Source organism: Thunnus thynnus, chromosome 1 (assembly GCF_963924715.1).
Source record: "Thunnus thynnus chromosome 1, fThuThy2.1, whole genome shotgun sequence".
Lineage (NCBI taxonomy): Eukaryota > Metazoa > Chordata > Actinopteri > Scombriformes > Scombridae > Thunnus > Thunnus thynnus.
The window spans coordinates 1,223,156-1,246,371 of record NC_089517.1 but is presented as its reverse complement, the minus strand read 5'-3'; the positions used below and the strand labels follow the sequence as shown (position 1 = coordinate 1,246,371).

Below are 23,216 nucleotides of genomic sequence, written 5' to 3'. Positions count from 1 at the left end.
GGACTATTTGGGCAGATGGGAGTGTATGCAGGACCTTCTTCCTGTGTTTACCTTCTCACTCCCGCCCCTGACTTCTGACCAATGAGAGGAGAGAAAGTTCTCACCTGGCTGTTAGTGATGCTTTTTACTTCACTTGGAATTTTTTTCTGTGTGAAAAGAAACTGAAAGAATCTCGCTCACAGCTGAATAGTTCAGCTCACCTGAAGAAGACTCATAGACTCAGATTTGTGTGCAGGAACTCTTTTGTGTTGTTTTTGTTATATTTATATTATATTAAATATATTAAATATAACTGATCCACTGATTCAGACCAGAACAAACAAACCACAGCAGAGACTGAATAACAAGTTAATCCTGAGCAGAAACAAAATGTAACCACAAATCAGTATTACATCACCTCATAGATATGAACATGTAGATGAACATATATTAATATATTAACTGGTAGCCATAGTACATACTGGTCTGGTCTAATCGCCCCAGTTAACATTACTTATAATGAGAACGGTATATTAAACTCAACATGTTCATAACAGTGTGGTTTAATAACTACTCACACATGAAATGATTCCTTGTGCCTCAGTTTTGGTATTTTTGGTTGTTGTTCTCTGGGGAAAGGTTCATATGTTCAGTTTGGCTTTTCATAGATTATTTTAATAAGATAAACTCATAACTGGTATCTGATAAGACACCAGTGTTTCCAGTAATATCTGAATCATCTCTGTTGTTCTTTTTTTGTCTCATCTGTTGTTTGTTTTTTCTCTTTCCTTTGCACCAGTAAATGTACAACATATACATATATAATATATGTAATTGTATTTACACATGTACCAAAACACCCAAATAAACAGAAGTTTGAAAAAAAAACTCGCCAATACAAAACAGAGAGAAAGGTTGACAGTGAAAAACATGTATTTAAGGATGACTGGACTGAGAAATATGTCTTCATTTTGCCAGAGGCGAGACCACAGAGTCTGATTGGCTATGAAACAGCAGCCATAATGAAGAGTGGGAACGTAAAACGCCACTACAACACCAAACAGGCCTGTTTTGAACAAAACTATCCGAAAAACACGAAGAAGAACCACAAAACTGAACCAGCTGAAGTCGTGATATCAAGACTGCAGGGAATAATTATAAAATCAAACACTTTGAACAATGAATACAGATAATAACTGATTAATGAACATTTCCACAGTGTGTCTCCACCTGCACATCAAAAACCTCTTCATGCTCCAGTTGAAGGACTCAGATACACAGCAGAGGTACGATGCCGTTCATCCTGCACAGCAACCTGACTGTGATCAGCTCAACATGTATTAAGACTCCTGCTGATCTCACAGCTCATCGTATCGATCAATGATTCCATAAAGTTTGTCAGTGAACGTCACGTCGGCGTCACTGTGAACAGAAAACATCAGATCAGTCTTCCAGGCAGTTAGACGGACGCTGGTTCATAAAAAGACTTTTTACTGTACAAATAAACACCAAAACTATAAAAAGAAACTCTGCCTGTCAGAGATATTTATCAGTTTGTTTGTTGTTATATTGATAATGTAATATTGTTTGATAACTGTAGATATTTGCTTTATTTGGACTAGAGTTCAGTTGTATTTCATTATTTCCTTGTTTATTGTGTTGACTTCAGTTTACTGGTTGTTTATTGTGTTTTGTTGTGCGGTGCTTCAGGTGACGGACCAGCATGCACCTGCAGCAGGAGCATTTATTTCTTCTTTTGTTTGTTGCATTTGATTCATAAATCTAAATAAAAGTGAAATACTTTGTTTGTTTCCTGCGTACATCACGTCCTCGTGATGCATCAGCAGCTGTTTGATTGTAACTGATTCAAGTTTGATTTGGATTATTGATGAACGGCCTCTCTGCAGTGTGGTTGACCTGTTCGTGATGTCATCTGGAGCTCCAGTGTTGGTCCGTAGTTTGTGGTCATTTTGAAATAAATAAACTGCTCATTTCATCCTGATTATCGCTCATATTTGATTCTGTAATGATAAAATATAAAATATAGCTGCAGTATAAATTCATTTTAAGTTTCCAGATTATCGTCTAACTCCCAAACTTCACTTCTTCTTCCCTTGTAGTTGCAGCACGTGTATCAGTACGCTGTTATATATTTATATCTATAATATAAATGATTCTGTTGTAACAGGCTGAGTTACAGAATCACGTTCAGGTGTCAGTATAAGTTAGTCTATAACACATATTTCTATAATAATCTATATTTCTCTCCTCCTCAGTCTGATGTGTCAGTGTGTGATGTGTTATTGACTCGTAGTGATGAAGCTACAGAAACTCTGCAGCTCCTCTCGGCTTTACGGAGCTTTATAGTGAGTTTCAGCTCCTTGTTTATCTGTCCGGCTGCAACTTTACTGTTCTGGTTCACTCTCAGCGTCTCATAGCGTCGTTTTCAGAGAAAAAACTGTGAAAAGCAGCTGAACACTACCTGCTCACAGTTAGCTGTAGACTAGCTGGTGAACATAGTGGAGCATTTAGCAGCTAAAGAGCCAGATATTTCCCTCAGGAGTTGGTAGAGAGTAAAAACATGAATGATAATGTTGCTCCGTAGGTAACAAGTTCAACATATCAACTTAAAGATGATAATATGTCAGAGTTGTGTTTTCTGATGGAAACTAAACATCAGCTGCTGCAGGTTTAAAGTCACAGTCAGTGATATAAATATGAACCATGTGTGTCTTCATACTGAGACAATCAGCTGACAAACACAAGAAATCATCATTTTTTTATCTAAAAGCTGCAGATTCCTTAATGTTAAAGAGTGAAGCTGACAGCTGATGACGGACGTGTGAGCGCCACCTATCAGCCGCCTGCACGCTGCAGCTTCAAGACAAACATTTATTACATCAACAGCTGGAAAACAAATCAACAAACAGCAAACAGAATCTGATAAAAACAAGCTCTTTTATTATAAGAATTCTCATGTTTTGGTATTTCATTTATATATTTATTTATATATATATATATATATATATATTTATATATATATGTTTATTTTACAATTGGGACGTGGACTTTCAAACAAAATGTCAGAGTTTGTAAAAACAAAAAAACAAAAAGTGCTTCCTTTTTCCTCGCTGACACAAAATCATCGTCTCTAAAAATGTCTTAACAGACGAAAAGGAGCAGATCAGCAAGAGGTCAAAGGTCATCTCAGAGGACCAGAAGGCACTCAGTGTGTGTGTGTGTGTGTGTGTGTGTGTGTGTGTGTGTGTGTGTGATGATTCAACAGTGGAAAAGAGGAAGAGACGTGTTGCATAGAAACCCTTTTCACATTTTGTTTTTGTTTGTTTGTTTTTTTCTGAATCATTTACAGATAAATACATGTATGTAGAGCGAGGCGTGTTCTTTTTTTTCTTTTTCTTTTCGGATCAAAGTACCCACATGTCAAAGACAAATGTGCTTCATCTGACGACAAATAGTGCATACGAGAGAGAGCCGCTTCACCGCCGCCGCCGTCCTCTGAAAACCACACGTCTCTCCCGAGTCTGCACCGTTTTTCTCCAAAGACGTGAAAAGAAGCTCATAAAAACTCATAAAAACACTTTTCCAGAAACGTTCCTCGCCGTCATCTCTGAGCTTCAGACAGACGTGTTGCAGCAGGTTCGGGAGATGTGTGGTTTTCAGTGGACGGTGACATGATGAAGCAGGTACCACAGTTTCAATTCCAGTCTGTTTACATGTGTGTGTGTTTGTATTTATGACTTTGGCTTTAAATCACACCGTCAGACACAGAGCTGGGCCATAACTCAAACATGATTATCATTCATACAGATAACATGCTACAATCAGGTGGAAAACTTGTATCTCCAAGAACTTTTAAGGAACTAAAGAGAGAAAAGCCGCCAGTTTCAGGAGGATGAAACAACATGATTCAAACATTTGAGATGATTTTTTGTGAGTCTACAAAAATGTTTTGAGCTTTTAATCCTTAAAACAGGTTTGAAAGTGGAGATACAAGGTTTTCACCTGACAGCAACAACATGGAGATATTATGATGGTTCACAGTTGTCGTGTCTCAGTGAATAAATAGTTCAGTTTGACCAAAATCTGCAGCAGATTGAGATACTCAAGAACAGATATTATTATTATTATTTTGAATATTGCAGGATTTCAAACATTTAAAAAATCATGTGAGTCAGTGGGAGGAACACGAGCTTCTATCATGTGATCACTGGTGTGGAGATAATGCTTGTTATCAGGATATTAGTTTTGTCCTCTTACGGACGGTTCTCGAACCTGTGACGCGTACCAGAGCGGCCCAACAGCCCTCATTTAACAACAAATCCAAACATGACTCTGTCTCTACAGGAAGAAAATACAAATACATACATGAACATACAGTTTAGCCTACATGCAAGCAGTGTGCACTTTGCATTTCATAGCTCTATAAAGACACGTTCTAGTTCATCAGGAGGATATGGAGATGTATAAAACAAACAGAAAATAATTAAAGAAAACATGCACAACAGGCTGATTTGGACCATGGCCACCATGCCCTACCTTAGCTGCACTGATATGTGAGTAGAGTGTGTCAGGGCACACAGTCTGTACGACGTAAGGCACAAAAACAACCAGTCCTCTGTTGTGTGGATCTGCAGGGGGAACGAGCTTATCGGCTTTTGCACAAAAAAAAAGTTCATAAAGGCACATGAACACTGCAAAAAGACTCAGTCTGAACGAGTGAATCTGTCTTTTACTGAGTGCACAAGTGAAGAATGATCCCGGTGAGCTGATTGGTCAGATGAGTTCACCTGTTTCCAAGAAAATTAACTCGTCTAAAGAATTTTCTACAACCACTTGTTTCTAGAAACAAGAGACATTTTCTCACCACTTTGGCTGCAAAGTTTTCTCATCTTGAAGACTGAATAAAAAAAAAAAGTCTGATTGGTTTTTATTCGTCTTTTCTCGAGAAACTTTGCGGATCTTTTCACTTTTCACTTGAGAGAAATTCAAGTTTCGGGACTCAGTTAAAGACTAAATTCTTAGTTAAGACGGATATTTTTGCAGTGAACACCTCAGCTGCCTCAGTCTCCTCACAGCTCTCAGTCCGTCCGCACACATGAAGAGATGTGGAACCGTTAGTGAGTAAATCCAGCAGTGTCCCAGTCCGGTTCCAGTCTGGTTCCAGTCCGGTCCCAGTCCGGTGCAGTAGTCTCTCAGCTGCCCAGCGGTTTGAAGGATCCGTCCGGCAGCTGCCTGAAGATGCCCCGTAACGTGTCCAGCTCTCGGGTCAGGTGCTCCACTCTCCGCCTCAGTCTGTCGTTGTCGTTGGTCAGCTCCACCACCTTCTGCTGCGTCTCCATGTTGCGCATCTTGGCCTTGTCCCTGCTCTTGCGCACGGCCACGTTGTTGCGCTCGCGCCGCAGCCGGTACTCCGGGCTGCTCTTGTCGACGTGCTTCTTGGGCTTCCCGCCTCCCCGCTGCTCCAGCAGCTTCAGGCCGCCCTGCTGGTGCTGGTGGGGGTGCTGGTGGTGGTGCTGGTGCTGGTGCGGGCTCGGCACCGGGGTGGGCGGGGGCGTCGGGTGGCCAGGCTGGAGGTGCATGGTGGTCTGCGCGCAGTGCGCGATCTGGTACTGGAGATGCGGCATCTGCGGCTGCTGCTGCTGGGGATGCTGGGAGTACTGTTGCGGGTGCGGGTGGTGGTAGTTGGGGGGCATGGCCGGGCTCAGGTCCTCCTCGTCCCGGGGCTCCTGCTTGATGGCCACCGGTCGGATCCGCGGCGGGTTGTGCTCGTACAGCGGCTCCAGCTTGGACTCCATGTAGTTGGACATGTAGAGCTGCTGGGGCCCCGGGCCGCACGGCACCGGGTCGTACTCTCCGCTCATCATCTTCAGCTTGTCCTGGCGGGAGCTGTGGTGGAACAGGTCGGCCAGGAAGTCGTCGTTGAAGGCCGACGGGTCGATGTAGGCGCTCAGGTCGATGGAGGTCTCGTTGTCTCCGATCTCACCGCCGAGCTCTGCCGGGTCTCTGTAGCCGGAGGAGGGCTGCTGGCTGTGGGGCAGGCTGCTCATTAGTGGCCGGGGCGCGACCTCGTACAGGTTAGAGAGCTCCATGGAGAATCTAAACCCGGGCATGCATGGCGAGGAGCTCCGGGAATCCAGTTTGGAGAAAGTTAGGTCCGCTGTCAGGTCCTCAGGTGAGAGGGGGGTCAGACAGCTGCAGACATGCGCGGAAGGCTGCAGGGGCGCGAGGAGAGTTACAGGCTTTTATTTCTGATCCAGCAGGAGAGAAGCAGCAGGACGTCGCTCTGATTCCTCTGCTCAGTAAACTCTGAGCTGTCAAACTGCGGTTATATAGCAGGAGGGAGTGGGCGGGAACACACACACACACACACGCACACGCACACTCACACACACACACACACACACACACACACACACACACACACACACACACACACTACAGTCCTGGATTTAACCCGCTGTCACTGTACAGAAACGTTTCTCGGAGGAAAAACTCAAATAAAACATTAATTATCCTCCGTGTTCATGTCTCACTGCAGGAATCTTTGTCACCAAACTCACTCACAACTATTTTCATATTAAACAAGATCAACAAAAGTCTTCTAGCAGCAGAAGTTCATGAGCTGCGTGACATCATGTCAAAGTAAAGCTGTAGATGTTTTACAGACATCTACAGCTTCTATACATCCCGCCGTGTTTCCTCTAACACGTGTTTGTGTGAAGGCAGTGAGCTGTGATGGCTGCAGGGAGCGGCTCATATCACAGTCTGCACGCATGATAAAATACAGGTTATTAAATTTATGGCTCCTCTTCTGAACTTATGAATCTCCAAACAAAGAGCAGCGCTGACAGCTGTAACAATAAGTTCATATCACGCGTCTCTCATCATGTTTGAGCCTTTAATGAGCTGAAAATACATCAATAAATATCCTATAATCAATACAGATCATCAATGGCGTAATAATAATAATAATCATAACCATAGTAATAATAATAAACGTTTATGCAGCAAAACTTTAAAAACATGTTTAATGAAGTTAAATTGAGACACTATTGTTAATACAATGAATAAGATAATAAAGACGTTATGAATTGTTATGTAGATTAATTTTCATATCTTGTTAAAAGTGAAGAAAATGAACTTTTAGTTTTCAGTTAATAGTGTTATTTATCAAATATAACATATAAAATATTCATGTCTTATTTGTTATATTTCATGTGATGTGGAGGCTCAGAGATCAGAAAGCAGGAGTAAAAACTTCCCTCCGAGCAGCAGATCTGGGCAGATGGGGGGGCGGAGGAGGGGAGGGGGGGGCGCAGAGGGTGGAGGGTGTGGTGGTGGTGGTGGGGGAGGAGGAGGGAGGGAGGGAGGGTGGAGGGTGAAGGAGGGAGGGGGGGTCCCTGCAGGGGGAACAGAGGTTATTCAGGATAAACCGGGTCTGACTGCAGAGCCAGAACCTGGACTGCAGCGCCCTCTGACGGCGGAGACGCTGACAGACACGCTGAGGCTGATACTGTGGAAGATCCCTTTATCTGCTTATTGATTATTGATTAGTGGTTTGATCTATAAATAATGAAACATGATCATCACGAGATTTCAAATTCAGTTTTGATGTGTTTGTTTATTTATTTTTTACTTCATTTGTTGTGTCGTCATTTTTTGGTTTTTAGTGTTTTAACATGTTTTTATTTTTCTGTAATTCATAAATTAACCACAAATATCTTTTTCTTCTGATCAATGATCCAGAAACCCCAAAGATGTTCTGTTTACTGTCACTGAGAACTTTAAAAACATCAAAACACTGATAAAAGTCTTTCTGTTGTTTAGTGTAATAATATAATCTGATGAAGCCTCAAAACAAACTGCTCAAGTTTTATAAATTATGTAAGAACCTTAGTTATTTTGTTTATTTATTCATTTTATTTATTTATTTTTGCTTTTTGTGTTTGATATTGGACTTAAAGGAAGAGTTCCCAGTGTTCCCCAGTGTTCCCAGTGTGTTAAACCAGCAGTCAGGTGTCTGTAATCATTCCTCCTGTTCATACTGGATATTAAAAATGTGCTTTAATGTAAAATCCACAGAGTGTCCTGATCAACAGTCTGACGTCTCCAAACACGCTGCAGGAAACTAAAACATCCGCTGAGTAAACCTTTGGAAACGTTTCTCCTCTTTATGGTGAAGTTTAATATTTGACTCAGACCAGAAAAGCTTCGAATCATCACAGTTGAGAAGCTGCAACCAGCAAATATTCAGCAAAAAATGACTAAAACAGTTAATAGATTCATTTTCTGTCGACCTACAAATTATTGCAGCTCTCATTCCCATCAGCCTCAGCTGTACTTTGTGTTTAGTGCTAACTGTTAGCATGCTAACACGCTAACCTAAACTGTTTAGCGTGAGCCACAGTAAAGGCTAACAGAGCTTCCTGTTTGCACTGATCTTCATAGTTTACTGTTACTGTTCAGCTACAATTAAAAAATTTCATACAATAACAGGAAATGATGCAATCAAAGTGCAACTTCAGAATGACATCGCAAGTTAAAGTTTCGCCATCGTTCACCGTTACTTTAAATGATGTTCAGCTCGACGTCTTTCTAGTCTGAACACCAACCAGCATCAACTCACAACAGACTGGTTCATGTGGATTCTGGGTTTCAGACCTGTTGAAACTGCTATAACACATATTTCTATAATAACACATATTTCTCTCCTCCACAGTCTGATCTATACAGTAACAGTGTTGGTTGTGTCTCGTATTGATGAAGCTACAGAGACTCTGCAGCTCCTCTCGGCTTTACGGAGCTTTATAGTGAGTTTCAGCTCATTGTTTATCTGTCCGGCTGCAACTTTACTGTTCTGGTTCACTCTCAGCGTCTCATAGCGTCGTTTTCAGAGAAAAAACTGTGAAAAGCCGCTGAACACTACCTGCTCACAGTTAGCTGTAGACTAGCTGGTGAACATAGTGGAGCATTTAGCAGCTAAAGAGCCAGATATTTCCCTCAGGAGCTGGTAGAGAGTAAAAACAGCTAAAAGAGAGTCATGTCATTTATTTTCTTGTTTAAAAGTACTTTTATTGTATTCATTCAGGAACTGTGCACTTTAAATAGATAAATAGATGTTTTTTACAGTCTGTGGAGGGTAAGAAGAGGGAAGCACCTGTGTTTACTCGAGGGACCTTCTGTAGAAATCAACAAATTATAAAGTCATTACATTTTATGATAAAACAGATGAAACCAGTTCCAGTAACGTCAGATAAAAGAAACAGAAATTAAATTGAAATAAAAGAAAATAAGAATCTCAATTAAAATCAGGAATCAGATAAAAGTCGGACTTTCTCCTGGACTCAAATTTATTAAACTTGTAAAAAACGACAAGTAAAAACTGTCAACTGATCACATGAAGCAACAACCAATCAGAGATATGGATCCACCCTCCATCGGCCAGATTATTGATTCTTTAAAAGAAATCCTGACAGTTTATTCAGTCGACTAATCTGCAGATTCTACAGATTCTACTGTCGCAGTAGAATAATATTCAACTGACTATCAGACAAAGAAAAGCAGGAAATGTTTGTTGATTTTAAGGTTTAATCGATTATCAGAATAGTTTCTGATTTCTTTTCTTTTGAACAGCTAAGTGGTTTAATCAGCTACACAGCTCTGATGCTGCTTCAGTAACATGTTATTGATCCTGATCAATAGATCTGCTGAAAACACATTTAACTTTTACCCTCAAAACTAACTGATTCATTGTTTTTATTCTCAAGTTTGTGAATAAAAATGAAGAATTTTTATTTTTCACTGACGTCCCAAATTTGACTTTTAGCAGTTTGATAAATACAGACACTGTTGTTGTCAGCAGAACGTTACAGAAACATAAAACTCACATTTAATTAACGACAGAAACAAAATCACTTCAAGTCTCTTCAGTTCTCACATTTATATTTTAATGTTTTAGCACATTTTTAGAGCTGCAACTATTAATTGATTAATTGAGTGACAGAAAATTAATCAGCGGCTATTTTGATAACAGATGAATCTCTTTGTGTCGTCTTTTCTTCTATGTGAATATTTCCTGCTTTTTTTAGTCTCTATGACAGTAAACTGAATATAACAATAACTAAATATCTTTAAACAGGACATGTGAAGACATCGTCTTTGGGAAACACTGATCCACATTTTTCCCCTTTTACTCAAGTTTTATTGAACAAATGATTAGTCAGTGAATGAAGCAAATAATTGACAATTATAATCAATTAAAATAATCATTAATTACATTTTTCTTGTCTTATTATTTAACTATAAACATATTTTGTTTAATTTATACATATTAAAATATGAATTTCATTATCATTTTTTTAGCTGTTTATGATAAGAGTGCATGTATATAGTAACTGTCCTTGTTTTTCTCCTTTATGTAATGACGCTGTAACATGTCACCTGTACGTGTTTATAGGCTGTTTTCTCTTTATTTTACAGTATTTTGAAGGTGGATTCTTTGTACTAAAAGATGAGATAGTACAGGTTAACTATAGTATTATTGTTAGTAGAACTAGTGCAGGTATAATAAGTATTATTAGTAGTTTCAGTGTTGTTAAATCTCGCCTTTCAGAGATGAAGTCATGCATGTTTGAACTCATTTGACCAACCTCATATTACATAAACAAAACCAACAGAAAATAGCGCTTTCCGATTGGTCGATTGACATGTCAATCATCCTGTGTATTGCATCACTCTGCCGCACACGCAACTGCAATTGGTCCACTACTCGCTTCGCAGCCCTCTCCTCGCCTCTGATTGGCTGATCCTGGATCATTGCCGTACATGGTAAAAGCGATTTCGCAATCGGCTCCTCTCCATGTTCCAAACAAAAACACTCACAGCTCACACAGACGGGACGAAACTCCAACTTTCTACCCAAACTTTTCCGACTTTGACGGATGGTTGAGCCCACCGCCGCCCCGTGAAGGTAAACTGTGTTTTAAACTCTTTGTTTGTCGGAGAAGAAGCGCGAACAGTGAGGTTAGAGCCCGTTAGCATGAGAGGCTAACTGAGGCTAGCTGGCTAGCTGCCCGGTTGAACGGGTTGTCAGAGGAAAAGTGAAAATGTGGCTTCGTTTGTCTTTACATCCGGATTGAACACATGTCAGCGTGTAAATGTAAAGTGTAGAAGCTTCTTGTGAAGTCAAAAGGTAGTGAACCATCTGTTAGCGGCTTCGAGGGAAGAAAAAGTTGTTAAAAGTGCTTCGAAATTCAAAATTCACCGACTTGAAGCGACCTGCCTGGATTTATCCGCCGTGTCGGTGTTTTTATTTCGGTCAAACCTTTTTTTAAGTCACCTAAAACCTGAGATTAGTGATCAGCCCCGCATGACTCCGGAGTTTCCCTCTGTCGGCACAAAGGCAGCCGATGATGATGCAACAGCAGGCAACAGCCGGAGCTGCTGGTTTCACCCGGAGCGCTTTTCCCTGCGCACAGCTGACTGGCTGCATGGCAACGCGCCGACCAATCACAGCAGCGCTGCTAATTGGCCGTGCAGAATAATAATCCGACCAATTATCGCGTCAGATGTCTGCTGCTGCTCTCAGAGACAGGAGGAAGAGGTGGTGGGGGAGGGGGGGAGAACATCTATGTTTTCAACCCAGTTTAATTGAAACCACACCTACTTCCGTATGATGAAAGCCTCCACAGAACGATGGACAGCTGCGTTCCCATGGAAACCGGCTCAGGCACAAGTGCATAGTATTACATTCCCGCTTACAGGGAACAACGTAAAAAACAGTCGAGTTGTTACCATCAGAGAGGGGGGGGGGCGGTATTCCTTCAGTTGTTTTCAACAATGATAACAGATTAAAACAGTTACAGCTTCTCTCCTGCTAAACAAAACACACAGCTGTGTAAATAACAATAAAATGTAAACAAAAATAACAACAGGCTGACTGAGGTAGAGGGTTCTTTAACAGACCAAGTCATTCCTGCTGTGTAACCCTGAACATCTCTTACAGGATTTGTGCAAGGAAAACTATCCAATCAGCAGCCTCAGGCTGCCACAGACGGACTTAAGACAGGAAGTGAGTGTGAAGAGAAACAGTCCTGTAAAACAGTGAAACACCTGTCTGTGTGTGATGTGGCTGACGGTGTTTACAAGCGGACAACAGCCACAAACCGCTTGAAAGCACAGGCTAGTTAGCCATAAGCTAGTTAGCTACTAGCTAGCATGGCTGCGTGGAAACGCTGCACAATGTTTGGTAGAAAAACGTTTTTCATGTGCAGCAGAATCAGAATCCTAAAATTATAAAACATGCAAAATGTTCTGAGAAAATATAACAAAATAATGAAAATAACAAGTCAGTGATCTAAACATGAAACTGCAATGACATGAAAATAGATTTCATACATACACATGTTATAAATAGTCACAGTTCAATATTGATGCGTTCAGATACGTCTGACGCTCAGTTTGTATCTTCAACTGATTAAAACCTGCTGTCAGGTTTGCAGGAACTGGTCCAGACTGGTTTTATTCTGTATGATGTAATGTATGAGTGTATGATGTGATGTATGAGTGTATGATGTGATGTATGAGTGTATGATGTGATGTATGAGTGTATGATGTGATGTATGAGTGTATGATGTGATGTATGAATGTATGATGTGATGTATGAATGTATGATGTGATGTATGAGTGTATGATGTGATGTATGAGTGTATGATGTGATGTATGAGTGTATGATGTGATGTATGAATGTATGATGTGATGTATGAGTGTATGATGTGATGTATGAGTGTATGATGTGATGTATGAATGTATGATGTGATGTATGAATGTATGATGTGATGTATGAATGTATGATGTGATGTATGAGTGTATGATGTGATGTATGAATGTATGATATGATGTATGAGTGTATGATGTGATGTATGAATGTATGATGTGATGGAAACATGAGGAGGTTTATCACCAGGTTTATCAGCAGACTTTACTGCATCATCTGATGGTGAAATACAGATGTCTGACTGTAATGTTGGATCTGAACGCACCATCAGTTTCCTTTTAACGTTATTCCAAAATTCCACAATATTTGGGCCTGAGAGTCTGTAGCTTTATTAATATCACACTCTGATTATAGAACAATCAGATACTGACTCAAACAGCTGCATCAGGTATCAGATATCATTTTAATAAATAACAGTTCAGTAAATGTATGTCTATGTATTGATTTGTTTGTTACAGTTGAAGTCAGGCCTGACAGGATGATTGAAACAGCGGTACGTCGGTGCGTCTTTAATCTGTTCCTGACAGTAAACTCAAATGTTCCTTCTCGTCTTCAGGCTCCGCTCAGTTGATCTTCTGCTTCCTGTTTCATCTGTACGCCTGAGGAGACTCAGAGATCAGCAGCTGCAGGCAGCACATCCAAATGAGCCGGCCGTCGCAGCCGAAACTAACCACATCTGACCACAACGGCGTGAGCGTCATCCAGAGTCAGGCCCACGCCGCCTCGTCCTCGTCTCTGCCGACGGCGGTCGCCGGACTGCAACAGGTTCCCCAGCTCGTCCCCGCCAACCCTTCAGCCGCCGGCGGCAAGGCCCTCCCCCCCAGCAAGATGAAGAAGCCCCTGGCAGACAAGGACAGCGAAGAGTACCGCCAGCGCCGCGAGCGCAACAACCTGGCGGTGAAGAAGAGCCGCATGCGCAGCAAGCAGAAGGCGATGGACACGCAGCAGCGCGTCAACGAGCTGAAGGAGGAGAACGAGCGGCTGGAGGCCAAAATCAAACTGCTGAGCAAAGAGCTGAGCGTGCTCAAAGACCTCTTCCTGGAGCACGCTCACAACCTGGCCGACAACGTCCAGCCGCCCGCCGGCGCCGAGGGCGCCAGCCCCGCCCCCAACAACGCCCCCGCCAACGGGCAGTGAGGGGGGGGCGGAGCCACAGGGACGTTTGATCCGAGGAGCGTTCACCTGCTGCAGGTTTTCTGGAAACTTTTTCACTTTGGAAACATGACATCACTTTTTCTTCTTCACTGCTTCTTCAGTTCTTCTGTCATATTTAATCCTGAATGACCTTTGACCCCCGACCCCCCCCCCCCTCCCCCCTCCCCCCCCAGCTGCCAAAATGTCCATCAGGATTCCCACAATCCTCCTGGAAACGTTTGTTTTCCTTTTCCAGCTCCGGAGAAACAAAATACAAACATGAGAAGTTTTCACACAGATCATAAATCTGCTTCCTGTGATTTTTTAAAAAAAATGTTTAAATTTTCATTTTTAGATAAAAACCAGCTGAAGTTATAAATCGAGTCTCATTCAGAAAATGTTTCAGGACGGTGACGTGTGACGGACGGTGAACTCTGATCCTATGAGAAGCCAGAAGGACTGACTGGTCACGTTTTATTGATTGATTGATTGATTGGAGATGTGAGTTCCTACAAACTGAGACACTGACCAGCAGACGTCTGTAGGAGCCACAAACACTTCCTGTCAGTCCGTCGGGTCGGACGCGGACGCCTTCGACGCTCCGCCGCCGCCGCGGGATGAAGATGTAAAATTGTGAAATTCCCCTTTTTTTAGGATGTTTATTTTCTTCTGTTATTCTACAAAGTTTTGATGAGATATGATGTAAGTACGTCACTACATATTGATGCTTAAAGGACGATTCTGAGTCTTTTCCATCGTTGACGTTATTTAAATGAAGAACCAGGAGAAACATCTGAACGAGGTTTAGACGCAGAAACAGTCAGAATTGTCCTTTTAACGGGTGTTTTCACTCGTTTGTTGATGTTTGTGTCCAGACAAGAGTCAGAGAGGCGGAGCCTGGTCGGCTGATCACAGCAGAAGCGTCACTGCTGAGACGCGCTGCCGACGCCGTCGACATCCAGGAAACAAAACATCCTGACAAACAACAACAACAACAACAACAATCACAGCAACAGCTGACAGAGAACAAACATTTAAACATCAGTCTCCAACCTTCATATTTATTATCATATCTCACAGAAACAGGACATGAAGCAGGAAGTGATCTCACCAGATCCTGGTGTGTGATTGGCTGACGCGTCTTCATGTGTTTATACATGAATTGTGTTGTTGTTGTTGTTTTTACAGTCGCTCAGATTGTTTGTTTCCTCGGTGGATTCGTCCTGCAGCGACGACGTCGTGACGACTTTTAATTGGCGATAAATCTTTAAACAACCTATAAAATACAAAAAGATGAACCAGATAATTGATCAGTTATTGATCTGTTATTGACCCGCCCGACTCAGGTCCCCAGCTGTGGCCCCCCCCCCCCCCCCCCCCCGTCAGCACGCCACCGGGGGGGGGGGCGGAGCCACGGCTGTCAGACTTTATAATTACTGGACTTTGTGCAGGTGTGTGGAGTGTTCTCCTGGATTTGTTCTTCCAGGAACGTTGTTGTCTGAGTCAGAGAGCTGCTCCTCCTGAGCCGCTCAGCTCAACGTTCCCTCAACGTTCCCCAAACGTTCCCACAACTGTTCTCTCCTCACGATGTTTTGCGTCCCAACCAAAAACAAACATATATCCTGTATAGAGTGGCGAGGTGGGAGGAGCTACGTCTGTGAACCAATCACAGAGCTTAAAGTTTGGTCACCTGAGCTGCTGGAGGCCTCAGTTAGTAGAGAAGCTCAGGACTGATGAAGAGGAGGAAGAGGAGGAAGCTTCAGGAACATGTTTAATATCAGACTGTTAGATTTGAAACATAAAACTGCAGAAAATTCTTCAGAAAATGTGATTTTTTTTTTGTTAATTAAACATCGTTTAAATAGTTTTAATTTCAGCAGACACACGATCAATATCTGAAGTTATTTCCCCCCAAAAATAAGATGATTGATCCGATCGATCCATATCTTACTGATATCGATGATAAATGTGTTTTAACAAATGTGGAAAAGAATAAAACTCTGATGTTGAGTCAGTTTAATGTTCTGATTCTGTTCAAATGTTTAAATAATATAAGAATATTTATGTGATATTTGTTGTTTTCCGGGTCTGAAACGTGGCGTAACGTTGTGGGAACGTTGTGGGAACGTTGCTGCTGGCCGGCTGAGCAGAGCAGCCTTCATCTTTTTCACTTTTCTATGGTTGGTTTTTCTACACTTTATTCCGAGCAGCAGCAGCATGTTTGTAGAGTCTTTGCATGTCGGAGCACCGTGTGTCTGAGGAACGTCGGAATATTCTGGTCTCTTGGAAACGTTTGATTGTTGTCGTGATGTTTCTGTAAAATCAGCTGATTTCTTCAGATGTTTGTCATGTTGTTTTTTTTGCTTCGGTCTGAATGTTGCTGGGCAGCATTTCTCTGTCGTCACTCAGCTTTTTTATATCAGAGGAACCTGGGCTAACGTGCATTTAAATTAAAATTCAGTTATAAAAGTTCAGATGTGTCTTTGATTGTTTTTACATTCAGAATGTTTAATATGAAGCTGTCAGATGGTTTTAATGAAGGAAGTCAGACAGGAAATGAGCCTCAAAACCAACACAGGAGCTAAAACAGGCTGAACATGACATTTGTCTGATTCACCTTCACATCACACACACAGATGCACTACTATAAAAACCAGTGATGATGTTTACTGGTTTACTGGTTTAAATGAATCATATTTAATATTTATATATAGATGTTATATCTTCAGTAGATGTTTTACAGGTTAAACAGACGGAACCAAACTACACTACAGTGAACATGTTTACATGTTTACACATTTACACCTTTACACGTTTATATGTTCACACGCTCACATTTACACGTTCACGTTCACATTTACACGTTCACGTTCACATTTACACGTTCACGTTCACACGTTTACACATTCATGTTTACACATTCACACGTTCATACGTTCATGTTCACTACAGTGAACATGTTTACACGTTTACACCCTTACACGTTCACACGTTCATGTTCACACGCTCATATTTACACATTCATACGTTCATGTTCACATGTTCACATTTACAGGTTCACACGTTCACATTTAAACGTTCACACGGGTACACGTTCAAGTTTACACATTCATGTTTACACATTCATACGTTCATGTTCACACGTTCACTCGTTTACACCTTCACGTTTACACATTCATATGTTCACACGTTCACATTTACACGTTCACACGTTTGCATGTTCACGTTCACACGTTCATACGTTCACGTTTACATGTTCACACGTTCACACGTTTACATGTTTACACGTTTACACGTTTACATGTTCACATTTACAATTTAAAAAAATCACCAAAATATTTAGTGATTTGTCAGCAGCAGCAGCTGTAAATGTTCAAATCTAAATGATCAATAATCTGTTTCTGATTGAGCTTGTTGTGTTTAAAACTGAGTGAAAATAATCATATTTTAGTTGTTTTAGTTAGTTTATTATAACAGTAATAAAGAAAAATAAACACATCTGGATCTAAACTACGACACCATGACAGAAATATCTGCTTTCTTGTTATAATAACAAGATATTTTTCATGTTTTTTCTTCATTATTACTCAACAGTAAAATCACTGGTTGAAAGTTTCATCAACATCAGTTTAACTTAACAAGCGTCACTAATGTTTTGTTTCTGTGAATATTCAACAAGTTATTAACAATCAATAACAAACTGTGACGTGTCAGATTATAACAAAACGCTGACACTAAAAGTGTCTCAGAACAACATGAACACACTATCAACCCAGTAAACATTTAACAACATATCAGTGAAACACATCTGATTATAACGACATGATGACTCATCATCTCTTCTTCTTTTAACAGAATGGTTTGTTGATCAATCAATCGATGTGATCGGATGTTTTTATGTTCTAGTTTATGGCTGTGTATTGATTTCCTGTTGTTCTGTGCACTTCTGCATGATTATGGATTTATTAGATCATTGCTAACAGTCACTGGTTCAAACCTCATCCGACCACAGACCTGCTGCATATACGTAGACGCCATATTGGACGCCATATTGGACGCCATATTGGACCAGGCTGTGAACAGGGCAGCTGCAGTGTTTCTGGATAAAAAGCAGTATAACATTAATATCGATGTCAAGAAGTGGTTTTTATATTCGGGGGTTTATGATCAATGTGGAGCAGAACAAAAGTTTATTGTTTGTTTGTTTTTTGTGGAGAACAAACAAACAGTTTTTATCATAAATCCTTGAATATAAACATTAAAATACTTTTTATCCTGAAAAACTGCAGCTGCTCCGTTTACTTGTATTTGTTTACAGACAGTCCAATATGGCCGCCGCTCCTGACATCACAGTCAGCTGACTTCAGGAGGAAACACAGCGTCATCATCATCATCATCATCATCATCATCATCATCATCATCATCCCTCTGAACGTTCTGCTTCTGTGTTTAATATTTGTAGAAACTTTAATGTTCTAACAAGAGAAGTTTGTTGGTTTTGTGACATAATGAGAAAGAAATAAAAGATATAATAATAATAACTATAATAACTATAAAACATGTTGTAACATGAAAAGAATCTGATGAACCAACCAGCTGTTGATGCTGAGTCATGTAAACCAAAGATATGAATCATAACTGATAAAGTTTTAATGACGACGAGCTGTCAGCAGCAGCAGCGACGCTTGAAATCATCTTTCATTTATTCAACTTGATGATCTCGACGCTGCTTCAACTGTTTATTTGTATTTATTGATTATTTGATTTGATTTTCCTATCTGCCTTTTTAAAAGCAGAGTTTAATGATCTCTGTTTGTAATGTTACATGTGAAGAGTCAACTTTAAAACCCTGTCAGAGTGTTTTTACATGTCCGCAGGCCAGTTTGTGACGGTGACGTGTTGTTATTGATCCGTATCTTCATCTCTGAGTCTCCTGCTGTGTTTTCTGGTGATTCATCGCTGCACTTTTGTCTTCGGCTGTTATCACGGCGACGAGCCGAGCGAGCGAACCAAATCTATCCGTCATGTTTCTGTTCAGACTGAGCCAAAGGTCTGTCCTCCTCCCAGTTTATCAGCTCACTGGGGGGGGAGTGGGAAGGGATGGGATGGAGAGGGGGGGGGGGGGGGGGGGGTCCACTCGTACCAGGCTGTCAGCTCCCAGAGAGACCAGCTTCCATTCAGAGGGAAACAAATGTTATTCTGCTTCATTCATATGATCAACAGATCAAAGATGAAGCAGTCTGACTCTGACAGCTGCTGCTCAACACTTTCATACTTTTAACTTTCTATTGAGCTCATCAGCTGTAAAGTTGTGTTTCATTATTCCATTTAATAATAATAATAATGATCAGAGTATAAAATGTTGATCATGTTGATGAGTCCTTCAGTCACAAACACAAACATGTTGAGTTTACTTTCATTCAATACTGGAAAACTTTCTGGCATTTCTGATTTAAAAATGATTAATTAATGTTATTTATGTGTGTGTGTATGGGGGGGGGGGGGGGGGGGGGGGGGGGAAGAGGTGCTGATGTTAGTTAGAGAGAAGAAGAGTGAAGCGTTTTGGATTTTCTATTTCCAGAGTTTCTGTTTCTGGTTTTTAATACCAGCTAATATTTCATAACGAGAACTAACGAGCTGATTAATGTCTGTTCAAAGGAATCTGAGACTTCAGAACTGCACATAACACACTGATGTTTTATTTTTGTTCAATTTATAATATAAAATAAAAGAACTTTTCTATGAAATATTGTGTTTTGTTTCCATATATCCCAGAGAGGCTGTGTTCATATCTTTATTTGTAAATGTTCAAATCTAAATGATCAATAATCTGTTTCTGATTAAACTTGTTGTGTTTAAAACTGAGTGAATATGATCATATTTTATTTATAGTTCAGTTATAACAGTAATAAAGAGAAATAAACACATCTGGGTATTTTATCTGGTTTTGGAATTTTTTAATGATGTATTTTTTTTATTACTTTTTATTATTTTTTATCAGTTGATATTGTATTATGCATCTTTCTGCTCTCTCTGTACACAGCACTTTATAAAGCCTTTTACCTTTACTATTACTATAATAATAATAATAATAATTATTAAGTACCTTTCTAGTTAATAAACCAAATATGGCGTCACTCATGTCCCCAGTCACATGACCATATGTCCAACCCATCTTTGTAGACGCCTCATTGGCTGATATGTGTTTGGGTGTATGTGATTAGTTGTCTTTTATATATATATTTATTTTACTTTTTTTTACCTTTTTTCATACCGAACTTACTTTATTTAAAAGTTGTTTGTAATGTGTTTGATGATGACCCTGATGAAGACCACAAGCTGAAACGTGTCAGTGTGTTGCTGGAGTTCTGATCTCTCCGTGTGTATCGGGGGGTTAATATGATGATGATGATGATGATGATGATGATGATGAGTTTCATCTTGTGACTGTGATGATTGTCTGCAGCAGATCAATCTAAAAACTCAGAGAGGAAGCAGATGGTGATGAGGAAGATGTCAGACATGTTTCATCCATGATGTCTAAGGAGGAGGAGGAGGAGGAGGAGGAGAGGTGGTCGTCACGGTAACAGCTGTCGGGTGAAGTCCGGGCCTCTGAACAAACAGTCGGCCCGGCGGACGGTAAACACGGAGCCGCGCGACAGCAAACAGCAGCAGGAGCTTCACAGCTGACTGCAGCCAATCAGAGGTCACCTGCTGCCACTGAACTGGTCTCCGGGGTTACTGGTGGCGCTCTGACATCAGCTGACACCAGCTGACGTGACGTTAAAGGTTCTCTATTCGGCAGACTTCTTTTTATTTAAAGTCCCTTCACTCAGTAATCTTAAATCTCAGTTTAACACCTGGACGCACCTGCAGGATTTATGACATCACAACTAGTTTGCAGCCAATCACAGCGCAGCGTTTACACATTCCAGTACGTCTGTCTGACTTCTCTCTGTCAGGTTTGTCCTACGAGTCCGATTCAAGAAACTCTGATCGATCTCTCGTTCAGCAGAAATTTGCTGATTGAACTTTACACAGCATGACGTCATCCAGCAGGGCGCCGCGCCGGCCAATCACGTACATGCACATCTGTAACATGGACGACGTATTGGACTGTTAACTCGTGTTCGTCATGATGAAAGATGAAGAGTTGTGAAATCCTGTCTGTGAGTGTTACCAACGTCTGTGCAGCGTTTTGGCTTCTGATAAATCTTTAAATGAATTCATGTGTAGCTCCGGCTGGACGTCCCGGATCCTGTTTCACTGTTTTATGGGAACGAAACACCGACGAGGCCTCAGACATACAACATGAAACATAACTGGCAGTGAATGTCAGCGATCCTGATGAAGGTCTCTGTCACACAGCTTTTTCATTTAAAAAACTTCACTCCCTTCATTGTGAAGCATCTGTATGAGAATAATGAAATAAGAGTGTAATGATTTACTGACCAACATCACTGCTTAAATGTGTTTGGTTTCTTATTAACGTCACGTCTCCAGCCGCCGCGTCTCTGACAGAGAGATGTTTCCTTCAGCTCACAGTTGGTTGAAGTTGTTTAAACCAACTGGTATTTTGCGGGTCGCTGCTCTGCTGCGCTAACGTTAGCGTCTGACAGCGAAGAACGTTCAGAATATACTTCAAGTTCATCTCACAAAGGTAATGATTGAGTTATGAATTAAAACATCCCCTCATGGCAACACCTGCAAAACCAACAATTTATTGATATTTAGAAAGTGACTCATGGGCTCACTGAGTGAGGACGGAGGCCGTATGCAGCCCACGGGCCACCAGTTGCCCATCCCTGGCTTTTGCAAACAAATGCAGTTACACCACGAGTGATGTGGCGACAAAAGCTTCCTGACAGAAAACAATATAAACTCTGACATCACAGAGAGACAGGTGACAACACTTCAAGGTAACAATGTACACATCTGTCTATGTTTCATATATATATATATATATGTATATATAGATATATAGATATATATATAGATATAGATATGTGTGTGTGTACATATACACATATATAGTAAAATAATAACAAAGAGTCGCGACAGAGTTTGCAGATGAAAATATGAAAAGTTCCAAAAGTTTTAAGATATTAAAGTCACAGCGCTGACATCCAGTCTGTGTGTGTGTGTGTGTGTGTGTGTGTGTGTGTGTGTGTGTGTGTGTGTGTGTGTGTGTGTGTGTGTGTGTGTGTGCGTGCTGACATACTGATAAGACCTTTTGATTACTTTGATTGATAATCGTTGATCAAACAAAGCCAACTGAATGTGCAGCTTGACCGACCTTGAAACCACATGATGAGGGTCAATGATCGACAGGATGACATCATCATCGCCCGATCCACTAAAAAAATTTTTGCCTGTTTGATATTCAAAGGTCAGTGATCATGTCAGCGAGCTGTAAAGGTTTTTACTGGCAAGGAGTCAAACGTCTCGGCCTGCCACGCTGAACCGGTCCTCCCACCTGCTCCTCCCATTGTTCCCAGAATCACCAGCGGCTCGTCAGCCTCTAAAAATAAACCCGCTCAGCGGCGTCATCATCCGCCTGAAAACCGGAACATCAGCTTCTATTTCTGAGATTCACTGCAGCTCTGTTGTCACGTTACTGAGATTATGTTTAATCTGAACACAAGAGCTGAAGCTTCTTTAAGAGAATAATGAAGTCACTGTCAGTCAGGATCATATTTACAGTTACACTGAAATATTTACAGTTGTTTCTGATTGGTTCCCTGCAGGGATCAATACTCTTCCCACAGAAAGCATTCAGTGACTACAGCCTTCAAATGTCCTCAAAACATTTGACATGTTTACATCCTCACTTCCAAACTCTTCAGTTTAAAATGTATTCATACTGAAATACATCTATATTCAACCAAAAAACAAGATGAAAGCTTCCTGCTGCATTTCTATGACTCGTTCCTGTAGATACACTGTAGTACGTTCTATAGAGAGCTACACATCTGACTGTATTTACACTATATACACATTTATACACTATCAACCATTAAACTACATATAAACACAATATACACATTTATACAGTATCAACCATTAAACTACATAAACACAATATACACATTTATACACTATCAACCATTAAACTACATAAACACAATATACACATTTATACAGTATCAACTATTAAACTACATAAACACAATATACACATTTATTCACTATCAACCATTAAACTACATCAACACAATATACACATTTATACACTATCAACCATTAAACCACATAAACACAATATACACATTTATACACTATCAACCATTAAACTACATAAACACAA

At 40.7% G+C, this 23,216-nt stretch overlaps 2 protein-coding genes across 2 annotated transcripts; one reads left to right on the top strand and one right to left on the bottom strand.

The window, feature by feature from the left end:
• Positions 1 to 2,918: 2,918 nt before the first annotated feature.
• Positions 2,919 to 6,312, bottom strand: cebpa (CCAAT enhancer binding protein alpha). Its single transcript, XM_067584255.1, has one exon. The coding sequence runs from the start codon at positions 6,108 to 6,110 to the stop codon at positions 5,193 to 5,195; it is 918 nt and encodes a 305-aa protein (XP_067440356.1). The 5' UTR covers positions 6,111 to 6,312; the 3' UTR covers positions 2,919 to 5,192.
• Positions 6,313 to 10,823: 4,511 nt separating this feature from the next.
• On the top strand, positions 10,824 to 16,381 carry cebpg (CCAAT enhancer binding protein gamma). The gene is made up of 2 exons (XM_067584124.1): positions 10,824 to 10,969; positions 13,332 to 16,381. Exon 2 carries the CDS (start codon positions 13,418 to 13,420, stop codon positions 13,910 to 13,912), a length of 495 nt encoding a protein of 164 aa, XP_067440225.1. The 5' UTR covers positions 10,824 to 10,969; positions 13,332 to 13,417; the 3' UTR covers positions 13,913 to 16,381.
• Positions 16,382 to 23,216: the final 6,835 nt, after the last annotated feature.

Coding starts and splice junctions, on each gene's coding strand:
- cebpa (XM_067584255.1), bottom strand. CDS start 6,110: ATGCCCGGGTTTAGATTCTCCATGGAGCTCTCTAACCTGTACGAGGTC.
- cebpg (XM_067584124.1), top strand. CDS start 13,418: ATGAGCCGGCCGTCGCAGCCGAAACTAACCACATCTGACCACAACGGC.